Here is an 18250-nt window from a genome sequence, read left to right as displayed (position 1 = left end):
TCGATAGAGTTATGTAAATTAAAAATTATAAAATCTCGTGCTTTTAAACTTAAAAAAAAACTGATTTAGTTGATGACTATTCTAAATTGCCTCGACAATTTGCTGAAATATGTTATAATGATTACATAAACAAAGTAAACAAGTAAGGAAGGGCTAAGTTCGGGTGTCACCGAACATTTTATACTCTCGCATGATAAAGTGATAATCGAGATTTCATTATCCGTCATTTACATATTTTTCAAATACCGTATTTGTGTAAAATTTTATTCCGCTATCATCATTGATTCCTAATGTACATATATACGTATTATACAGAGAAGGCATCAGATGGAATTCAAAATAGCGTTATATTGGAAGAAGGCGTGGTTGTGAACCGATTTCACCCATATTTCGTACATGCCACAAGGGTGTTAAGAAAATATTATATACCGAATTTCATTGAAATCGGTCAAGTAGTTCTTAAGATATGGTTTTTGGTCCATAAGTGGGCGACGAAACGCCCATTTTCAATTTTTAAAAAAAGCCTGGGTAGTCCTTCTGCCATTTTCTCCGTAAAATTTAGTGTTTCTGACGTTTTTTGTTAGTCGGTTAACGCACTTTTAGTGATTTCAACATAACCTTTGTATGGGAGGTGTTCGTGGTTATTATCCGATTTCTTCCATTTTTGAACTGTATATGGAAATACCTGAAGGAAACTCTATAGAGTTTGGTTGACATAGCTATAGTAGTAGCTACAAAAAACTTAGTAGGGGCGGGGCCACGCCCACTTTTCCAAAAAAACTACGTCTAAATATGCCCCTCCCTAATGCGATCCTTTGAGCCAAATTTCACTTTAATATCTTTATTTATGGCTTAGTTATGACACTTTATAGGTTTTCGGTTTTCGCCATTTTGTGGGCGTGACAGTGGGCCAATTTTGCCCATCTTCGAACTTAACCTTCTTATGGAGCCAAGAAATACGTGTACTAAGTTTCATCGTGATATCTCAATTTTTACTCAAGTTACAGCTTGCACGGACGGACGGACGGACGGACATACAGACATCCGGATTTCAACTCTACTCGTCACTTTGATCACTTTGGTATATATAACCCTATATCTGACTCTTTTAGTTTTAGGACTTACAAACAACCGTTATGTGAACAAAACTATAATACTTTCCTTAGCAGCTTTGTTGCGAGAGTATAAAAATAATAGCATACGTAATCCAAAATTGTTCTATGGTTTCGTTAACTCCAAACGCAAGATTTCTAATTTGTTTGCTGTATTTTTGAGATCCAATTACTCTTCAAACTGTTTTAAAAATATTCAGTATCAGTACAAGTTATGTCTGATTTCTGTAATTAATCCACCTAACATTTCCGTCTATCCCGGTCATAAACCCTGTCAAGAAAGTATCGGGAACTCTTCATTTTCCTCTCTCATATTCCGCTTATATGGAAGACAAGTAATTTTTTTTCTAGGTTGGTACAACTGTCCTTAGTTATGATGCCACAAGACAAGTTATGATGGCAAGACGAAATACCTCCTGTCATCAAACAAACAGTCATCGCACTCGCGACTTGGCTCTCACGTCACTGTTGACAACGTCCGGTGTGTTTTACGTGAGTACCTGCTGACGACAGCCTTACTCCACGGCGCTCAAAAGCACAGTGCATCAAATCAATGCGTTGATCAGCGCCCTGAGAATGCTAATCTTTTTCAGTACCAATTGGCAGTGTGGAATGGACACACTAACCACCTTGGTCGAGGCTCATCTAAAACCTCTGCCCTGCGGGCAACCACGAACCACTCCAATTTCCACACTCCCATTCATGCCGACAAGAGAGGCCTTTCTGTCCGAAAAATAACTCCGCCAAAGAGTAATTTCCGGACAGCCAAGCTCCTCCAGCCGTTGCACCACTCGATCCCAGCTTAGGTAGTCAAACGCCCCCTTGAAGTCAACAAATATTTCCTTTCCTGAACCCAAACTGCCTCTCCGACGACATACCCCGCGTTAGCTCCTGAAGCCGTTCCACCATGACTCTTTCCAGCACTTTTCCAAGTACTAGAAGGAGACTGATGCCCCCGATAAGATCCCTCCTGACCTTATCAGGGGACTTCAGGAGAGGAACAACTCTAGCACTTTTCCATTCGCGTGGAAAGTATCCCTCCCAGACGCACTTATTATAATTGGCCTCCAGGTATTCCGGAATGAACTTCCATAAGCTTTTACACATCTCTCCGTTCAAACCATCAAAACCTCGGAACCGTTTAGACCTAACCAGGCCAAAGGCGTACCCCAACTCCCCATCATCTAATGGAGGGACAGTCACCTCTTGTGCTTGAGGTACCTGCACCTCCGACCTAGGAAAGAACGCACCTAACAGAACCCCCGCACACTCTCCACGACGATAACAAACTGTCACCGAGCGAAGAGAGGTGACATCCTCCCGTCACTGTTGGCAGTCATAACTTTGAAGTCGTAGATAATGTCGTCTATCTTGGAACCAGTGTAAACACCACCAACAATGTCAGCCTGGAAATCCAACGCAGGATTTCTCTTGCCAACAGTTGCTACTTCGGACTGTTTAAAAGGATACAAAATTTATTTTATTATAAATTTTGTTTTATTTTAATAATATAACATAACGAAATTACAAATTTAAATATTATAATATTTATAAGTTTTATTTAAAAATGCTAACAAGCGGGGGGGCGAGATTCCAATGCCGAAGATGATTTTACGCTGCTGGTGATCGAATTTCCGCGCTTCGATATTAAAAGGTAGAAATCGCGGTAGAATACCTTAGGGATCGACGCGGCAGTGTCTATGCGAAACTTGGTAGCGAATTGTTTATGTGCGATGATTGTGTATAGATCGAATTGTGAGTAGGAAGGTGTCGACGCGGCGCAGTGTGTACACGAATGTGTCAGCTTCCCCGTTGTACATTCCTTTTGTTGGTTGGGTTGGTATAGGTGTGGTGAGTTATTGGTTTTGCGTTGCAGTAGCATTCTGTGGTGAATTGCGCTTTTTTATTAGGATGCGCCAGTTATACCGGGTAGAGGGGGTGGATGCTTAACTCATTTAAACATCCTGGGCCCCCTAGGCAAATATTTTGCCTAGTAGTATACGTATAGGTATGTATTTCGACGTACTACTGGTGGAGTAGCCGAAGCGCGGAAGTATTTCTTGATGGAGTTGTAATACTCATGTTTGTCCGTGTGTGTAGAGAACGAATTTTGGTTTGAAACATACCCATGTATTTAAATGTGCATTTTAATATGCGGGTAGGTGCTTAAGAGAAGCAATTTATTTTGCGGGTTTATTAGATTTTACTGACAACTTTTTGTGTTTGCGATTTTTTCTTTTTGTCGTTTTATTAAGTGGATTATTTATTATTTGCCCTTTCTGTATGAACTGCAATTGTTTGCATTTAATTTATTCTCGGCTAATGTAGTAACTCCACGCCTGGCTCAGATATGGCCAGAATGGGTACTCCTTAGCCCTGGAGTTAGGGCTGTGACAATAGAGGGATCTTGCGAGAGTGGCCGGTAATTGCGAACGGCTTCATTAGAATTATAATTTTTCAAGTAGGATGTTCAAGCTTTACAACAGATTCTCACCAACTCCCCTTATGAGGAGCGCTTATGTAGGGACGATAAGAGTGATCTCTGCTTTTGTTAGTTATTATTTTTTTTTTTATTTATTCTATTTTAGAATTTAGGGAACTACTTATTAAGCAATATTTTATGAGAATGTCGATTCTCTATCCCTTTGGGACAATTTTATTATATATTGTGTTTAAGTGCGTATGCACTAATTTGGTATTTAGTAGCCCGCCACCGGTGAAGGATTTGTTCAGAATTTTTTGTTTTTTCATTACTGGCGAAAGCCATCCTGCGGGACCGAAAATTTGTATGTTCTTTTAATATAGGGACTGTCAGAAGTAACTTTAACTTTGTTTTTAATACCAATTTGTGGAGTATTAGAAAATTGTGGCTCTAGTGGTGGTCGTACGACGTACCGGCCATTTTTTGATCGAGTAGTTGTGGCTTTAGAGAAGTGCTCACAATACTGATCTTTTATAGTTTTAACTTTCCTTAATTGTGAATTAAGGTATTTATTTGTATTGTACTCAACTTGAGTTGGTATGGTTGTAACTAGTTCGGTAACTAGTCCACTTTGTGTTTCGCTGTGCAGCGTTTGAACTTTTTGTGCCTTTGAGCAACATGGTGTCTCTTGGCAATTTTTAATAAATTGGCTTTCGGGATTTACTTTTGTAATTAAATCCGTGGTTCTTGATTTATAAGCACTTTTATAGGGTGAGAGGGGAAATCTGCTATAATGAAGCATTGAGTTGTGTCTTTTGTGACAATATGAGCAATTAAATTTGCTTTTGCATTGATTAAGATTGTGTGAGTGGGACAAGCAGTTTGTACAGAGTCTTTTTGATCTGACAAAGTTGTTCCTTTCATTGACATTCAATTTTTTAAACTTCTCGCAAGTTTTAAGCTTATGCCCCCTTGTGCATAGTTCGCATGACATATGTTTTCGTTGTTCAGATGTGAACGATTGCGTTTTGTGAAAGTTTTTGTTTAAATTGTTTTTGTTACTAACTTGGGGTCTATTGAAGCTTCTATTTTGGTCGTGTTTAGTGTTCTTAGTTTTGATTATTTTTTCTTCTAACCTTTCCGCAATTTCATATTGGGTGGTGAGAAAATCTTTCATTTGTTGCCACGTTGGGCACTTTTTTCGTGATGAGAGCGATTGCTCCCATAGAAGTAACGACTTTTCTGGTAATGCGGCGGTGCAAATGTTTACCAGAATTGGGTCCCAGCTGTCTGTGGGAATATTTAGTGTCGATAGAATCGACAAACAATTTGAAACAGTGGATTCTAGTTTGATGAATTCCACACTTGTTCCTTTCTTGACTTTTGGCAAGTTCATTAGTGTCGTTACTTGCTTATCGACCAGTATTCTGTCGTTTTCATATCTAGCTTTTAGAGCTTCCCAAGCCAAATTGAAATTGTCGTCATTTAATGCGAACTGTTTGACTATTTCGCCTGCTTGACCTTTAGTTTTGTATCTGAGGTGATACAATTTTTGCGCATGTGATAATTGAGGATGGTTTATGAACACGGCCGTGAACATGTCCCGGAAGGACGGCCATTCTTCATAACCTCCGTAAAAGGTTTCTGTGTCACATGCGGGCACCTCGAGGTGGATGCCTGAACTTGCCTCTTGATATTGTTGCATTTGTGGCAGCTCTACTCTACTGTGGGGAGTAGGTGCAATTGCTTTTATTAGCTTTAATTGATCGGAGATCATAGCTTTCGTTTCTTCATATTGGTCTAAGCAGTTTTCGTAAATATCGTAAGCCGATGTTTTAAAATTTTGTGGTAGATCTGAATTGTCAGAATCTACTATGGCATCATGAGCCGCTTGGAGGCGAGTCCAAAAATTTTTGAGATTTTGGCTTTTTATTTCTAATAACGATTCCGAGTTTTCGTGAATCGGTGAAGAGGCAAATCTAGTGCAGTATCTTGTTAAACTGTCACTTTCTGAAATGAATTTAATAGCCTGTTTTGAGCGTATAGCTGCTGCAGGTATATTATGATTTTTTCCGTTATTAACCATTTTTATTATATTGTGTATTAAAATTTTTCTCAGAGTAAACTGATTTATAGTATCTATATGAAGCGATAAAGTATAGAAAATGAAATACTCTTTTATGTAAATAAGAGTTTGTTATTTCGGATAATATTAGCAAAACGTATTTTTATTAATATCGCTTTGTATTTATTTGAATTGTTAATTGTAATTAAAAACCCGTACTTTTTATTAATTAAAATATTTTATGTCCGAATATTTGTATTTAGGTACACCCTAATACTTGGACTTATATGTATGTTTGTATGTGCGTATGAAGGTGCTTATGCTTTGTGCAATTGAGAGCTCGTCCCAGAGATCAATATGCTTTGTACATAAGTATGCACGAATTGTTTGTTATGATTTGTTCGTAAGCAATTGAGAGCTCGTTAGAGAGATCAATTAGATTTTTGTCCACAATCCTGCTTGTTTTTGTTTGCCAAAGAACAAGAGGTATTGCCGGATAATTGCAAATGTGGACTTTGAACTTTTATGTTTTAATATAAGATGTATGTTTGCATATACGGTGGTACATGTATATATGTATGTTCCTACGAAGTTGCTTATGTTTTGTGCAATTGAGAGCTCGTTAGGAGATCAATTTGCTTTTTTAAGCTTGCTTGTTGATGCACTGTGAAGTGAGCGCGAAAACGGAATTGAAAAAAAGGGTGCATACATTTATATGTAAATATGCACTTTGTAAATATGTTTCGCAATATGTATATGGTACATGCACTAAGTAAATATGCTTATTGTATGTATGTTTGTATTTTTTGCTTCTTTTGTTTTGTTTTTTATCTTATAACTTTTATGTATGTATGTTTGTGCCTTTGCTTACTTCTTTTATGCAATCCTGCTTATTGTTTTGTTAAACATAAGAGGTATGCCGGAAAATTGCAAGATGATGTACTTGATTTTTTTTGGTTTTTTTTAATAAGTGTTTGAATAAACGAAGGTAAGCTAGTAAATAGGCAATAAAGTAATATTATTTATTAACATATATTGATATATAGTATATACGTTATACCAAACTGTTTTCGGTTTTTCCCGCAAAATAAACTCGAAACTGGGACAGTTTGGTAACCGTTTTTTGGCTGTTAAAACGGATTTCGAAATACGGATTTGATATTAGCATACAAAACGTATTTTTTACTTTCATACATATGTGCATTAAATCGATTTAAAGAAATGAAATAAATACGCTCACTTTATTTTTCCTCAAGGGGGCGTTTTATGCGCTGTAGGTGTTTACAAGCCTGGGCGTTTTGTCCAAATCCTAATCCTTTTCCACTTGTGAATTCTGCTGGCTATGATGTCTTTTGTTGCTTCAGATTTGGTTGATATTTTTTGTTCGCGCCCGAATATTTGTTTTTGTTTTCTATTAAGGTGCTTTAGTTTTTCGCGCCCGTTTCTTGCTTAACTTCGTTTTTATTTATGTTTTGTTTTATGGTTTCGCGCCCGTATGTCTGTATGTTTTTTGTTGTACCTGTTGACAATATATCTACATAAATGCAGTTTCCTTTTTGTTGTATATATATGTACACATATGTTGGTTTTTCTTTATTGGTTTTTTGTTCTGGTTGTTCTCTGCACTGTTTTGTTTTTGCACTGCACACTTTTATTTGGTCTTGTTTTTTTTTTTTTGTTCGCCACTGCACTTTACCGCACTGCACTGTTTTTTTGTTTTGTTTTTATTTTGGTTTGTCTTCCTTTTTAATATTTTCTCACCAGAATTTGTGTATACACATTTATGTATGTTCATTTCATTGTTTATATGGACATATACATATGTATTTAATTTATTTATTTTTTTTTTAATTATCCGAGGTGCCTTTCGGTAAGGCTCGAAGGACCATGTTTAAAAGGATACAAAATTTATTTTATTATAAATTTTGTTTTATTTTAATAATATAACATAACGAAATTACAAATTTAAATATTATAATATTTATAAGTTTTATTTAAAAATGCTAACAAGCGGGGGGGCGAGATTCCAATGCCGAAGATGATTTTACGCTGCTGGTGATCGAATTTCCGCGCTTCGATATCAAAAGGTAGAAATCGCGGTAGAATACCTTAGGGATCGACGCGGCAGTGTCTATGCGAAACTTGGTAGCGAATTGTTTATGTGCGATGATTGTGTATAGATCGAATTGTGAATAGGAAGGTGTCGACGCGGCGCAGTGTGTACACGAATGTGTCAGCTTCCCCGTTGTACATTCCTTTTGTTGGTTGGGTTGGTATAGGTGTGGTGAGTTATTGGTTTTGCGTTGCAGTAGCATTCTGTGGTGAATTGCGCTTTTTTATTAGGATGCGCCAGTTATACCGGGTAGAGGGGGTGGATGCTTAACTCATTTAAACAGGACTGAGTATGCAATTGAGAAGTAAAGTCCTGTCTCGACGAACAAAAGCCAAACTCTATAAGTCAGTCATTATCTCCGTCCTGTTATATGGTGCAGAGGCTTGGACGATGACAACAACTGATGAGTCGGGGTTGCGAGTTTTCGAGAGAAAGGTTCTGCGAAAGATTTATGGTCCTTTGCGCATTGGTCACCGCAAATATCGCATTCGATGGAACGATGAGCTGTACAAGATATACGACGACATTGACATAGTTCAGCGAACTAAAAGACAGCGGCTACGCTGGCTAGGTCATGTTGTCCGAATGGACGAAAACACTCCAGCTCTGAAGGTATTCGACGCAGTACCCGCCGGGGAAGAGGAAGACCTCCACTCCGTTGGGAGGACCAGGTGGAGAAGGACCTGGCTTCGCTTGGAATATCCAATTGACGCCACGTAGCGAAAAGAAGAAACGACTAGCGCGCTGTTGTTAACTCGGCTATAATCGCGTAAGTGGTGTCTACGCCAATAAAGAAGAAGAAGCATTTTCCATAGTTCTTAAGCTAAAGGCGCTCTTAGGTTTGTTAAACGTTTCTCCAAAGAATTTAGATATCCACTTACTACAAAATTTTATTTTACATTTTTGATGAGGTCTATACTGAAGTATTCTTCTGTGATAAGAAACCCTAATTATCAAGTCCATTCTAAGAAGTTGGAGTCCGTTCAAAAAGAATTTTACTTTTGACTTAAATCAGTTTTTACTTTAAAAATTTTTTATAACCAATTTTGAGTTAAACGAACCATTCCGCCGTATATGTCAGGATTTCAATTCTCCTTCCAGCACATTTGATCTAACAGACTAATGAATAAATTCGCTATATTTTGAAAGTTTTGTATAAAAAAGGGAAGAATGCCACGCAAGGCACGAATGAAATTTGTAAAGTTTACGGAGACGATGCTGGATCAGTTCGCGTAACAGAACAGTGGCTCGCTCGCTTTCGTTCTGGAACTTTCGATTTACACTCACGAAATAATGTCTCAAGCGGAAAATGGCAAAAAAGTGGACGACCAAAAGGATACATATTTGTTTATTGATTTATTATTAAAAATATAAAAAAAAGTTGAAATTTGATTAGAAATACGAAAAGACAACTCTATCGATTTACAATAAGAAACAACAATTCCTGGAAATCTTCCACTTATTGACAAGTATGCTGTCAACAGATAAATGCATACGGTATGGCATAAAGAGCCCAAAAAAGTTGAGAGAATCTATTTCCATAAGCTTTTCTTGAGGTGAATTTTTCAATAATAAAAAAAATAAAAATAATATATTTATGTATGTATATATCATATAATGTGTATTTATAAGAACCTCTCAACTAAACTCCCGGAGTTGTTTGAGGGTCACGATCGATGTGTGTAGCCTGGCGTTGTCGGTGATGGAATACAACTCATCTCCTATTGGCCAAAGCTGGTTACTTCTCGATGTTGTTGTGTTTGGGGGTAACCAATAGGTTAACTGCCATCGAAGTGACTTAACAATACCCCTAGGAAACGGGTTGTTTCGACGGGCTGAGACCATAGGAAGAGGGTAGTTAAGTTATTTGGTTTCATTGGAAGATTCAAAGAGTTGAGTAGATGCATAGCGGATTCATTGCATGAAGGTCCTAGGTCCATGTATGTCACGTTCTATTCTGAATAAATAGGCGTTCACTTGCTACATTACGCAGAATTAAGTTGCGTCAGGGTCACTGTTGTTTCTCGCGGTAACTCGAGATCTTATTCTACTTCGGGTGATGTTTGGACTCCAAGTACTCCACTCATTAGAATGGAGTCAATGAAGGTATTAATAGTTCAATTTATTTTCGTTCGAAATTTGGTCTGTGTATTGTTCAAGTTCGTTGACATGTTGAGAAATGTTCTATTAAGGTACTCTAGTACCAGTATCCTTCTAATAGGTTAAATAAATTATGGGAGCGGACTCAAATAAAAAACCCATTAGAGAGCACATCAAATTACGCCTCACTTTAAACACCATAAGATTATATTGGCTTATGTGGCAGCAGATGTATAGCTTTTCTAGGTTTGGTTAGCATTATAAAACTCATTCTCAATCCTGGAAACGTAACATTTTTTCAAGCCAACAGTTATTTTATCTGAGATTTTTATTTTTCATTTCATTCTTATGTTGCATACTTACAATTTTCATCATAAAATCCATTCTACATAGACCAGGATAACTAATTTTTGAAAATAGAAAAAATCATGGTAGGATGTTCATGGCATGGTTGAATTTTTAAGGCTTAAGTATGGAAAAATATAAGTTTCTATTTTTAATTCGGTACGCCTATGTATGCACATACACTTTGCATGTCTTATATTTATAACACAAAAATAAGCGAAAATTACTAACAAATGTGTAAAAAAATAGAATTTCTTCAATTTTTGTTCATAAATATTCGTTCATATTAGAAAAAATATCAGGCATACTATGTAACAGGACATTTTTATTTTCTGCCTAATTTCTTCCATTTTTCAAGTTTTGTGGACGATCCTCTGTATGTAAACATTCATTTTTTGCATTTTTCTGCTAAATAACAGCGAATAAGGTGAATTCCCTGGTTGAAGTTTTTCAGCTCTGTTAGCCGTCCAATTGATCATTATACTAAATTCGATTTGCACCTTCTAATTGTTTTATGTTCTCCGGCTAAACCGTACACTCAATGACATGACAAGGTGTATGATTGTAAATTCTAGAGCAAATAAATTGTTGTGGGCTGAGGCTGTTAATACGGCAGCATAATTGAAAAATCGTGCATCAACGAAATCACTAAACGCGATGACATCATTCGAAGAATGATATGGTTATAAGCCAGTGGTGTGTCATCTGCGTATATTCTGTTCACTCGCGATCGCACTAGATAAGCATCAAAAATATAAGTTTAAACCAAAAGGAAAAGAATATGTCAGGGTCGGTTACTCTTATACGTCAAAAGCGTATCGACTATATGACAAAAAGGCACAAAAATTGATGGTGAGTAGAGATGTCTACTTTTTAGAGGCAATGCCAGCGTCAACAAAACCATGCGGCGAATTAAAAGTTAAAGCGGCAGAAGGTATTTCACTTCAATTGTTCAAAACTTACCGTTGCTTGACAATTTTCAACACTATTCTGAGAAAACCTCAACTGGTTTGTGAGGTTTATTTTGTGAGGTTGTACTTGCTCAAACCTCACCACATGAGGTGAAAAGCACTTTGCTGTGAACCTGCTATTTTACAAAAACAATTAAGACAAAATAAAGAAATGGGCAACCAAGAAAAGTTAGTAAGGGCGATTTTTGTAAGAGCATGAGATTAAGGTTGTTACTTGAAATGCCGCTTGTAAAGGATATGAAACACCGCCGACTCCCTAAAAACTGAGAAATGTTCACGCACACATATGCATAGAATACATTTGAATAATTTAAAACTTACCGTTTGTATGAATGCTCTTAACAATATGTTTAAAAATATAAATACAAAGCAATAATTATCAAATGACAATAATAGGCTTTAATCGCAATCTTAAAAAATTTCAATTTAACACCTCATTATCTTTTATGGAATTCATTTGTTACAAAAAATATGATGAAAGAGGAACCGATCGACCGATTTTGTGCAAACTTCACACAAGCCATCTACTAAATATGTAGTCCGAACAAAGCCTAAAGATTTGGTTTGGATAGGCGATCCCGTTCATTACAACGAAAAGTGGCATTATTTTTAATACATATACATGTGTACAAGGTGTGTTTCAAAGTAAACAAGACTTAAAAAAAACAGAACAAATGTTTTTTTCGGCAAAATCAATTTATTTTATTCCAAATTTTTGCTACAATACAGCTATTTGCACGGTCCAAAAGCATGTCGAACGAGTGTTTTAGCACGTGGGCCGGTATGGCCGCCAGTATGCCGGTGCAAGCCTATTGAAGGGCCTCTACGACTGCATAACGCTTTCCTTTCATGGACAAATACATTTTTCCGAAAAGGAAGAAGTCGCACGGTGTCATATCAGGTGAATATGGGGAGTGGTTAATGGTTAAAATGTGATTTTTGGTCAAATAATCGGTCACAAGCGTCGATCGATGAGACGGCGTATAATAGTGCAACAAACGCCAACTTTCATCTTCGCGATATTCGGGCCGAACACGTCGAATATGGCGCATCAAATCATTGTAGAAACATACAAGTAACAAAAGAATCCTATGGTCGTCAACAGCTGAGATCACCTGATCGAAATAGTTGATTTTTCGGCACAGAGATTTAAATAAAAGGACTTAAAAATAGTAAGGAGGTTGCAGTATAGGCGCGTTACCGATATCTTTTGGGTGTTAGGATCCCCGGATGCCTATTTTCGTCCATATAATATATACAATACTAAACAAAACTATTTGTAATAATTTAAACAAAAATACATACATAAATTCTTCAAATATTAAAAAAAAATAGAAAAAATATACCAATATTTTGATACAATAAATAAAACCTTAATGATAACTAGGTAAATTTAATCTTGAATGAATGAATTTTAATAATCGAAATATATTTGAAAATTTAACAAAAACGTACTTTAAGTAATAAATTGTATAGCATAACACGGCAACACACTCTTGCCTTTTTTAAGGCATTTGGCCGTTTTAGTAGTAGAAACCCTAATGAAGTGCCTGGCCTTTTGCCCAGAGTCTCCCTCATTCTATGGCATTCTTAATGTAATTTCTGTCATTCTATAAACTTTCGCCTGCGTATGCATGGGTGAAAATGATAGGATTTGTTACTTGTAGGTTTCTACAATGCACCAAACGCTTCAAAACTCCAAGGTAGAATACCGCATTAACGTTATGGCCGGGTGGAACAAATTCTTTGCGGACAATACCCTTGGAATCATAAAAACAAATCAGCATTGTCTTCACTTTTGACTCCTCCGTGCGCGATTTTTTGGGTTTCGGCTCGTCCGGTGCCTTCCATTCACACACCTGCCCAAATGTTCAGAGAAAATGCGGTAAATCGATGTTTTGAAGATGTTCAATTCCATTTCCATAAATTTCAATGATGATTTCGTCAGATATTTGATGAATTCACGCACAGTTTCAATGGAATTTCCGGTGATCACGGATTTTTATTGAACCACATGTTGATCGTCATTTATGTCCTCACGACCACTTTGAAAACGTTGAAAGTACTCGTGCACCCTGCTACGGGATAGGCAATGATCGCCATAAACTTGTTTCATCAATTGAAACGTTTCGGTAAAAGTTTTACCAATTTTAAAACAAAATTTAATGTTGGCTTTTTGACATTTTCGCACCGATAACACAAACATACTGACACTTAAAACGCAATAACTTCACTTCCAGTCATAGAAATATCATGAAATTCTCATTGGAAAATCGATAAAGATAGTAGATTCTAACGCACCAGTCGACATATAGATGGGCTAAATTCAAAATTTTGCTTTGGAATGCAGCTTGTATATAGATTATAGACTATATTTACATCTGTAAACAGCACATGGCTCCATCTTTTCTTTCATTTGATATGACTTTGAGCAAACTTCAATTTTGTTGCACGATGCTTCGCTGAAAGTGGTGGTTTTATGAGCAACTTTCCACGTTTTTTGGTATAGGAATTTTTTAGAATTCTTTGTACATTGAGAACTTTTGGTTTTACACCAGCTTTTTCCGCAATTTGTTTAGCTGTAAGGTACTAATAATAAATTCGTAAAATTGCTCTTTTTCTCCTAGTTGCCGTTTTTGGCCGCCCGCTCATATGTGCTTTTGCGTTATTTTCACGATCTTTCAATTAATTCATAACCGCTTTACGACTTGTAATTAAATATTTGACGATTTCTGCAATATTTTTATTTTTTAAACGAAGATTTAGAGCAACTTTTATTTCTGTGCTATTGAGCAGTTTTCCACAAGTTTCTCCATTGTATGGAGAACTATGTATATACAGACGACGCCGAATAATTTGTCTCCGAGTATCTTTTAGTGGAGTTTTTTTTGTTCCACCCATGGGGAAGGTTGGAATCACTATAGCAGTGTGCGTAATGACGAGGACAATAGTTGAAAGCTTTTAAAAATATGATGAAAATACCAAACCATTTTTTCTCTGTGTTGAAAAAGATTGCAAAAATTTCCTATGGTGTAAACAAATAAAGCAATTCCGTAAGCAGTCTCTAGTCACTATTTGAGACATTTTGAGATAAAGTCTCAATTTGTGACTATACTATTCACAACACAGTCTCTAATCTTTAGTCACAAGATATTGTCCCAAATTTGTGACCTGTTAGTTAGCAGCAACTCAAACAGGAAAAAGTTAAAATTAAATAAATTTCACATAAATTTAAATATTCTGAAACAACGTCAACATTTATTTTGACGATGTAATTATGCTTTTTGACTATGTTATAGAAAAATGAATATTTGTTATCGACATATTTATTTTCATTCATTTGTAAATAAAACTCTGATTAGATCTGTTCGTTTTTAATTGAGAGATTTTTGTGACTGTCACGTTTTGAATTGCAACATTGTCTCAAGTCACAAAAATTGTCTCTATTTTAAAATGTTGCTGTGTCAATTGCGAATTCAAAACAAATGCAATTTCAATGTTTCCTACTTAAATTATAAATTATATACGTACCAAAATTAAAAAAATAAATTTTGAGAACTTTAGAGCAAGTATTATATTTATACACTTGTGGTAAATAAAAAAGCTCTACCAAATATAATAGAAATAAGATCACATGAGCAATTTGTTTATAAAGTTAAGATATTATGTCCATTTTTATTTGTTTGTTCATATTCAATAAATAATGAAATTAAAACAAGATAAGAATTCGCCTCAGTAAATTTTCCTAAAGGATGCCAAAAAAATCGCTTCTATGCCAATTTCTAATGAAAATTTATAGGAAACAAGTCTTTTGGAAGATTTCTATATTGATACAGATTTATACAATTAAACTTCAGAAAAGCTGGTAAATGATACATTTATAACAATGCTTGTGAAAAAGAATTGCACCAATAAAAATATCAGTGGGTTTATAGTAGCATTTCTCTGGGGAAAATCATCAAATAATTTTTAATCTTTAATTGAAGGAAATGTAATAGGTTGTCAATAAAGTCTTGCGGTATTTTCCCTAGCTGGCGCTGAAAGCGCGTAGTTCTAGTTTTCTTCGTCGCATCGGGTCATGCTATACCTTTTTGGAAAGCTCATTTTACGTGTTTGTTTTAAGTCGTTCATGAGTTATAGCGTCGCAAACATGGAGCAAAATAAAGAGAAAATACGGCATATTTTACAGTACTACTACGATAAAGGCAAAAATGCATCTCAAGCCGCCATTAAAACTTGTGCAGTTTATGGACCCGATACAGTTTCCATTTCCACCGCACAACGATGGTTTCAACGTTTTCGTTCTGGTGTAAAGGTCGTGGAAGATGCGCCACGCTCCGGAAGGCCTGTCGTCGAAAATTGCGATAAAATCGCTGAATTGGTCGAAAGATACCGGTATAGTAGTAGCAGCTGTAGCATCGGTCAAGAGCTGGGCATGAATCATCAAAAATTCATTTCAATAAAAAACAAAAAAAAATCAATAAAAATACCGCAAGACTCGTTTGACAACCCATTATTTGAACTTAGGCGACTCTACTCTTAGCGAGTAAACGTCAATTAGTTGTACAAAATATTATTGAAGAAAAATCGGAAATAAATTTACTGATCAAATTCGTGCACTCAAGTAATAAAATAGTGGTTGCAATAAAAGGAACTATGTTCTAATTTCAAAGAACAGAATATTTTACAAACTTAGCCATTTATTGTTCGTAATGAACTATTAATACATAAATAAAATTTCCCAGATCACTTTAATAGTAAACGACTGATAGAGGGAGAATGTTTGGAATCATCAACTTATTCTTCTTAATTGGCGTAGACCTCGCTTTAAATATCTCCCTTCCGCTTTTTTGCTCTTTATTCAATGCTTTATAAAACGTGTTACAGTGGTCGGATTTAGTTCAAATATTTCGTTCGATAATCTGTTTCCATCTAGACAGCAACTTCATAATACCCCCCTCGTAGACCCGCTTGGGTCGAGTTCGTTCCGTTTAAGCAGCATATCGCAGGCGTTGATTCGGTCCAGAAGGTTTTTTTTCCATCAAATCATGCGGCATCCAAACATCATACTTTTTTGTGTATCGAGCCTTCTGCAGATGGTTTAAAATGGTTTGGTGACTAACTCCCATCTTCTGAACGATGTCGTGAGACCTACGCAATACCCTACTTCATACGCAATACAAAACTTTGGGTTGGAGCAAGTATGCAGTTTTGTTGATCTGGGAGTAACTATGGACCCCAAACTCAATTTTAATCTTCACGCATCTTCCACGGTTTTTAAAGCTAAAAGTGCTCTTAGTATGCTTCTCCATTCGGAGAAATTAGAGTCCGTTTGAAAACAATTTTTATTGTTTGCCCTAAATTTGCCATGGGCTTTCCAGTTTAAATCTTCCCCTTATACTAACCGTTTAACCCTCATCGAGACCCTCGGGTCTGGCCAGGCATATTTTGTTTTTAAATGTTATTTAAATATATTTAGAGTGTAGCAAACGACTTGCGCTTCCAGGTAGCTTCCTAGAATTTTATTGTCTATAGAATTCAGAAAAAAAATTCAAGGATGTCGTATCGAAAAGGACGATAAAAAGATATTATAATATTACACCTTAGTGCACCAATGGTGCTTGGCTAGATCCCATATATTTTGTATGAAAATATATGAACTTTGATATGTTTCTATCACTTCGCACGGTTGATTTATCTGTTTTCATGTTCGATACATGTCCAAATTGGTTTGTATGTTTATCTAGGTCAAATACTTTAGCCGCTAGAGCGTTTTAAAGGTTAAGAAAAATGTAATTTTTCTCAAAATGTTACATTTTTTGTGAACGCTATTGCCACGCCCCACCTAGGTCAAATACTTTAGCCGCTAGAGCGTTTTAAAAGGTTAAGCAAAAATGTAATTTTTCTCAAAATGTTACATTTTTTGTGAACGCTATTGGCACGCCCAGCGTGAACAAGGCAGTCAATTTGATTTCAACCAAATCGAGAGGTAAGAAATTTCAAAAATGTATCTATATTGTACATATGTGAGCGTAAATACAACACGTATTTCCAAACAAATGTATGTAAACACCACTTGGCCTAGCCAAGCACGATTGGTCTCGACCAGTGTTAAAACGTATAAATCTCTCTTTACTCGCTAGTCGTAGGGGGATGCTTGGTATAATATTTCTTGTAAAACTCATGGATGGGTCAGTCTGTAGCCCATCTCTCTTATCTAATTTTAATTTTAATCGTTTAATGTTTACTTTTAAAGTTTTCTAGAACAAATTTTGAGTTAAACGAACCATTCCGCCGTATATGTCACGATTTCAATTCTCTTTCCAGCACATTTGATCTACCCAACTCACTCTTTACCATTAACAAAATTATTTTATCTACTCTTAACAAGTAACATTTAAAAATAATATACTTACTTTAATCTAATTCTTAATTTCGACAGTTGAACTTATTGTTTCTATAGCTGAGCAACTTAAGATCGCAACACTTAAAACTCTCTTGCTTTTTATGACTCGGCTAATTCCGGTCTTTTGCGAATTGCGCCCCTCGCTTCGGTTGGGCGGGAGGAGGGTAATCGTTGGGTATTATTATTATTATGCCACATGCCGGTCTAACTCGATGTTTTCCATAATTTGGTCGATATTCGTCGTTACAGGTCTTCCACCGGCTGGCTTTTCCATGGTGTCATTTTTATCCGCTATGATCCGTCGAAACTATTCCTCCGCAGTTCGAAGTGATAGAGTACCATACCCCAAAACACTATTAATCTCACGGAACGTTTCTCTAGCGGCAAAAAAGCAGTTACTTTTCGTGCTGTCAAAAGCAGCTTTGAAATAGACGAAGATGTGGTGTGTGTTGATCCTCTTTTAATGGGATTTAACTTTTCAAGATTTGGTGCATATCTGGTCAGTTGTTGATTAAATTAATATTTAATCTTAGATGCCATACAAACTGAACAATCGGAAAAGGGTGCTTATATGGAAAACTCTTTCCTTTGACGAGATATATTCACGAAATGGGGCAATAATGCAATTTCCGAACTCGTCGAAAAAAGTCGCTTATAAATGAAAAAAATTGAAAGAAGCTCAAAAACGTACATAATGATGGTGTGGCGTTTTGGTC

The 18250-nt window shown here is 36.1% G+C and overlaps 3 protein-coding genes across 14 annotated transcripts in view; 2 read left to right on the top strand and 1 right to left on the bottom strand.

The window, feature by feature from the left end:
• Nucleotides 1-18250, top strand: part of LOC126765079 (lysosomal thioesterase PPT2 homolog) — a 541306-nt gene that overhangs the window by 16753 nt on the left and 506303 nt on the right. The window lies entirely within an intron of this gene.
• The window catches only part of LOC126765052 (voltage-dependent L-type calcium channel subunit beta-2), a 259846-nt gene that overhangs the window by 171291 nt on the left and 70305 nt on the right, over nt 1-18250 (top strand). The window lies entirely within an intron of this gene.
• On the bottom strand, nt 2697-5560 carry LOC126765058 (uncharacterized). Its single transcript, XM_050482657.1, has 2 exons — nt 2801-5560; nt 2697-2731 (listed from the first exon to the last, which is right to left on the bottom strand). Exon 1 carries the CDS (start codon nt 5309-5311, stop codon nt 3863-3865), a length of 1449 nt encoding a protein of 482 aa, XP_050338614.1. The 5' UTR covers nt 5312-5560; the 3' UTR covers nt 2697-2731; nt 2801-3862.

The sequence above is a fragment of the Bactrocera neohumeralis genome, unplaced genomic scaffold (assembly GCF_024586455.1).
Source record: "Bactrocera neohumeralis isolate Rockhampton unplaced genomic scaffold, APGP_CSIRO_Bneo_wtdbg2-racon-allhic-juicebox.fasta_v2 cluster10, whole genome shotgun sequence".
Taxonomy (NCBI): domain Eukaryota; kingdom Metazoa; phylum Arthropoda; class Insecta; order Diptera; family Tephritidae; genus Bactrocera; species Bactrocera neohumeralis.
The sequence above is the reverse complement of the archived record's forward strand: the minus strand, read 5'-3'. Positions and strand labels throughout refer to the sequence as shown.

Bases quoted from the DNA above. Each gene is read 5' to 3' on its own strand.
- LOC126765058 (XM_050482657.1), bottom strand. From the start codon at position 5,311: ATGATCTCCGATCAATTAAAGCTAATAAAAGCAATTGCACCTACTCCC.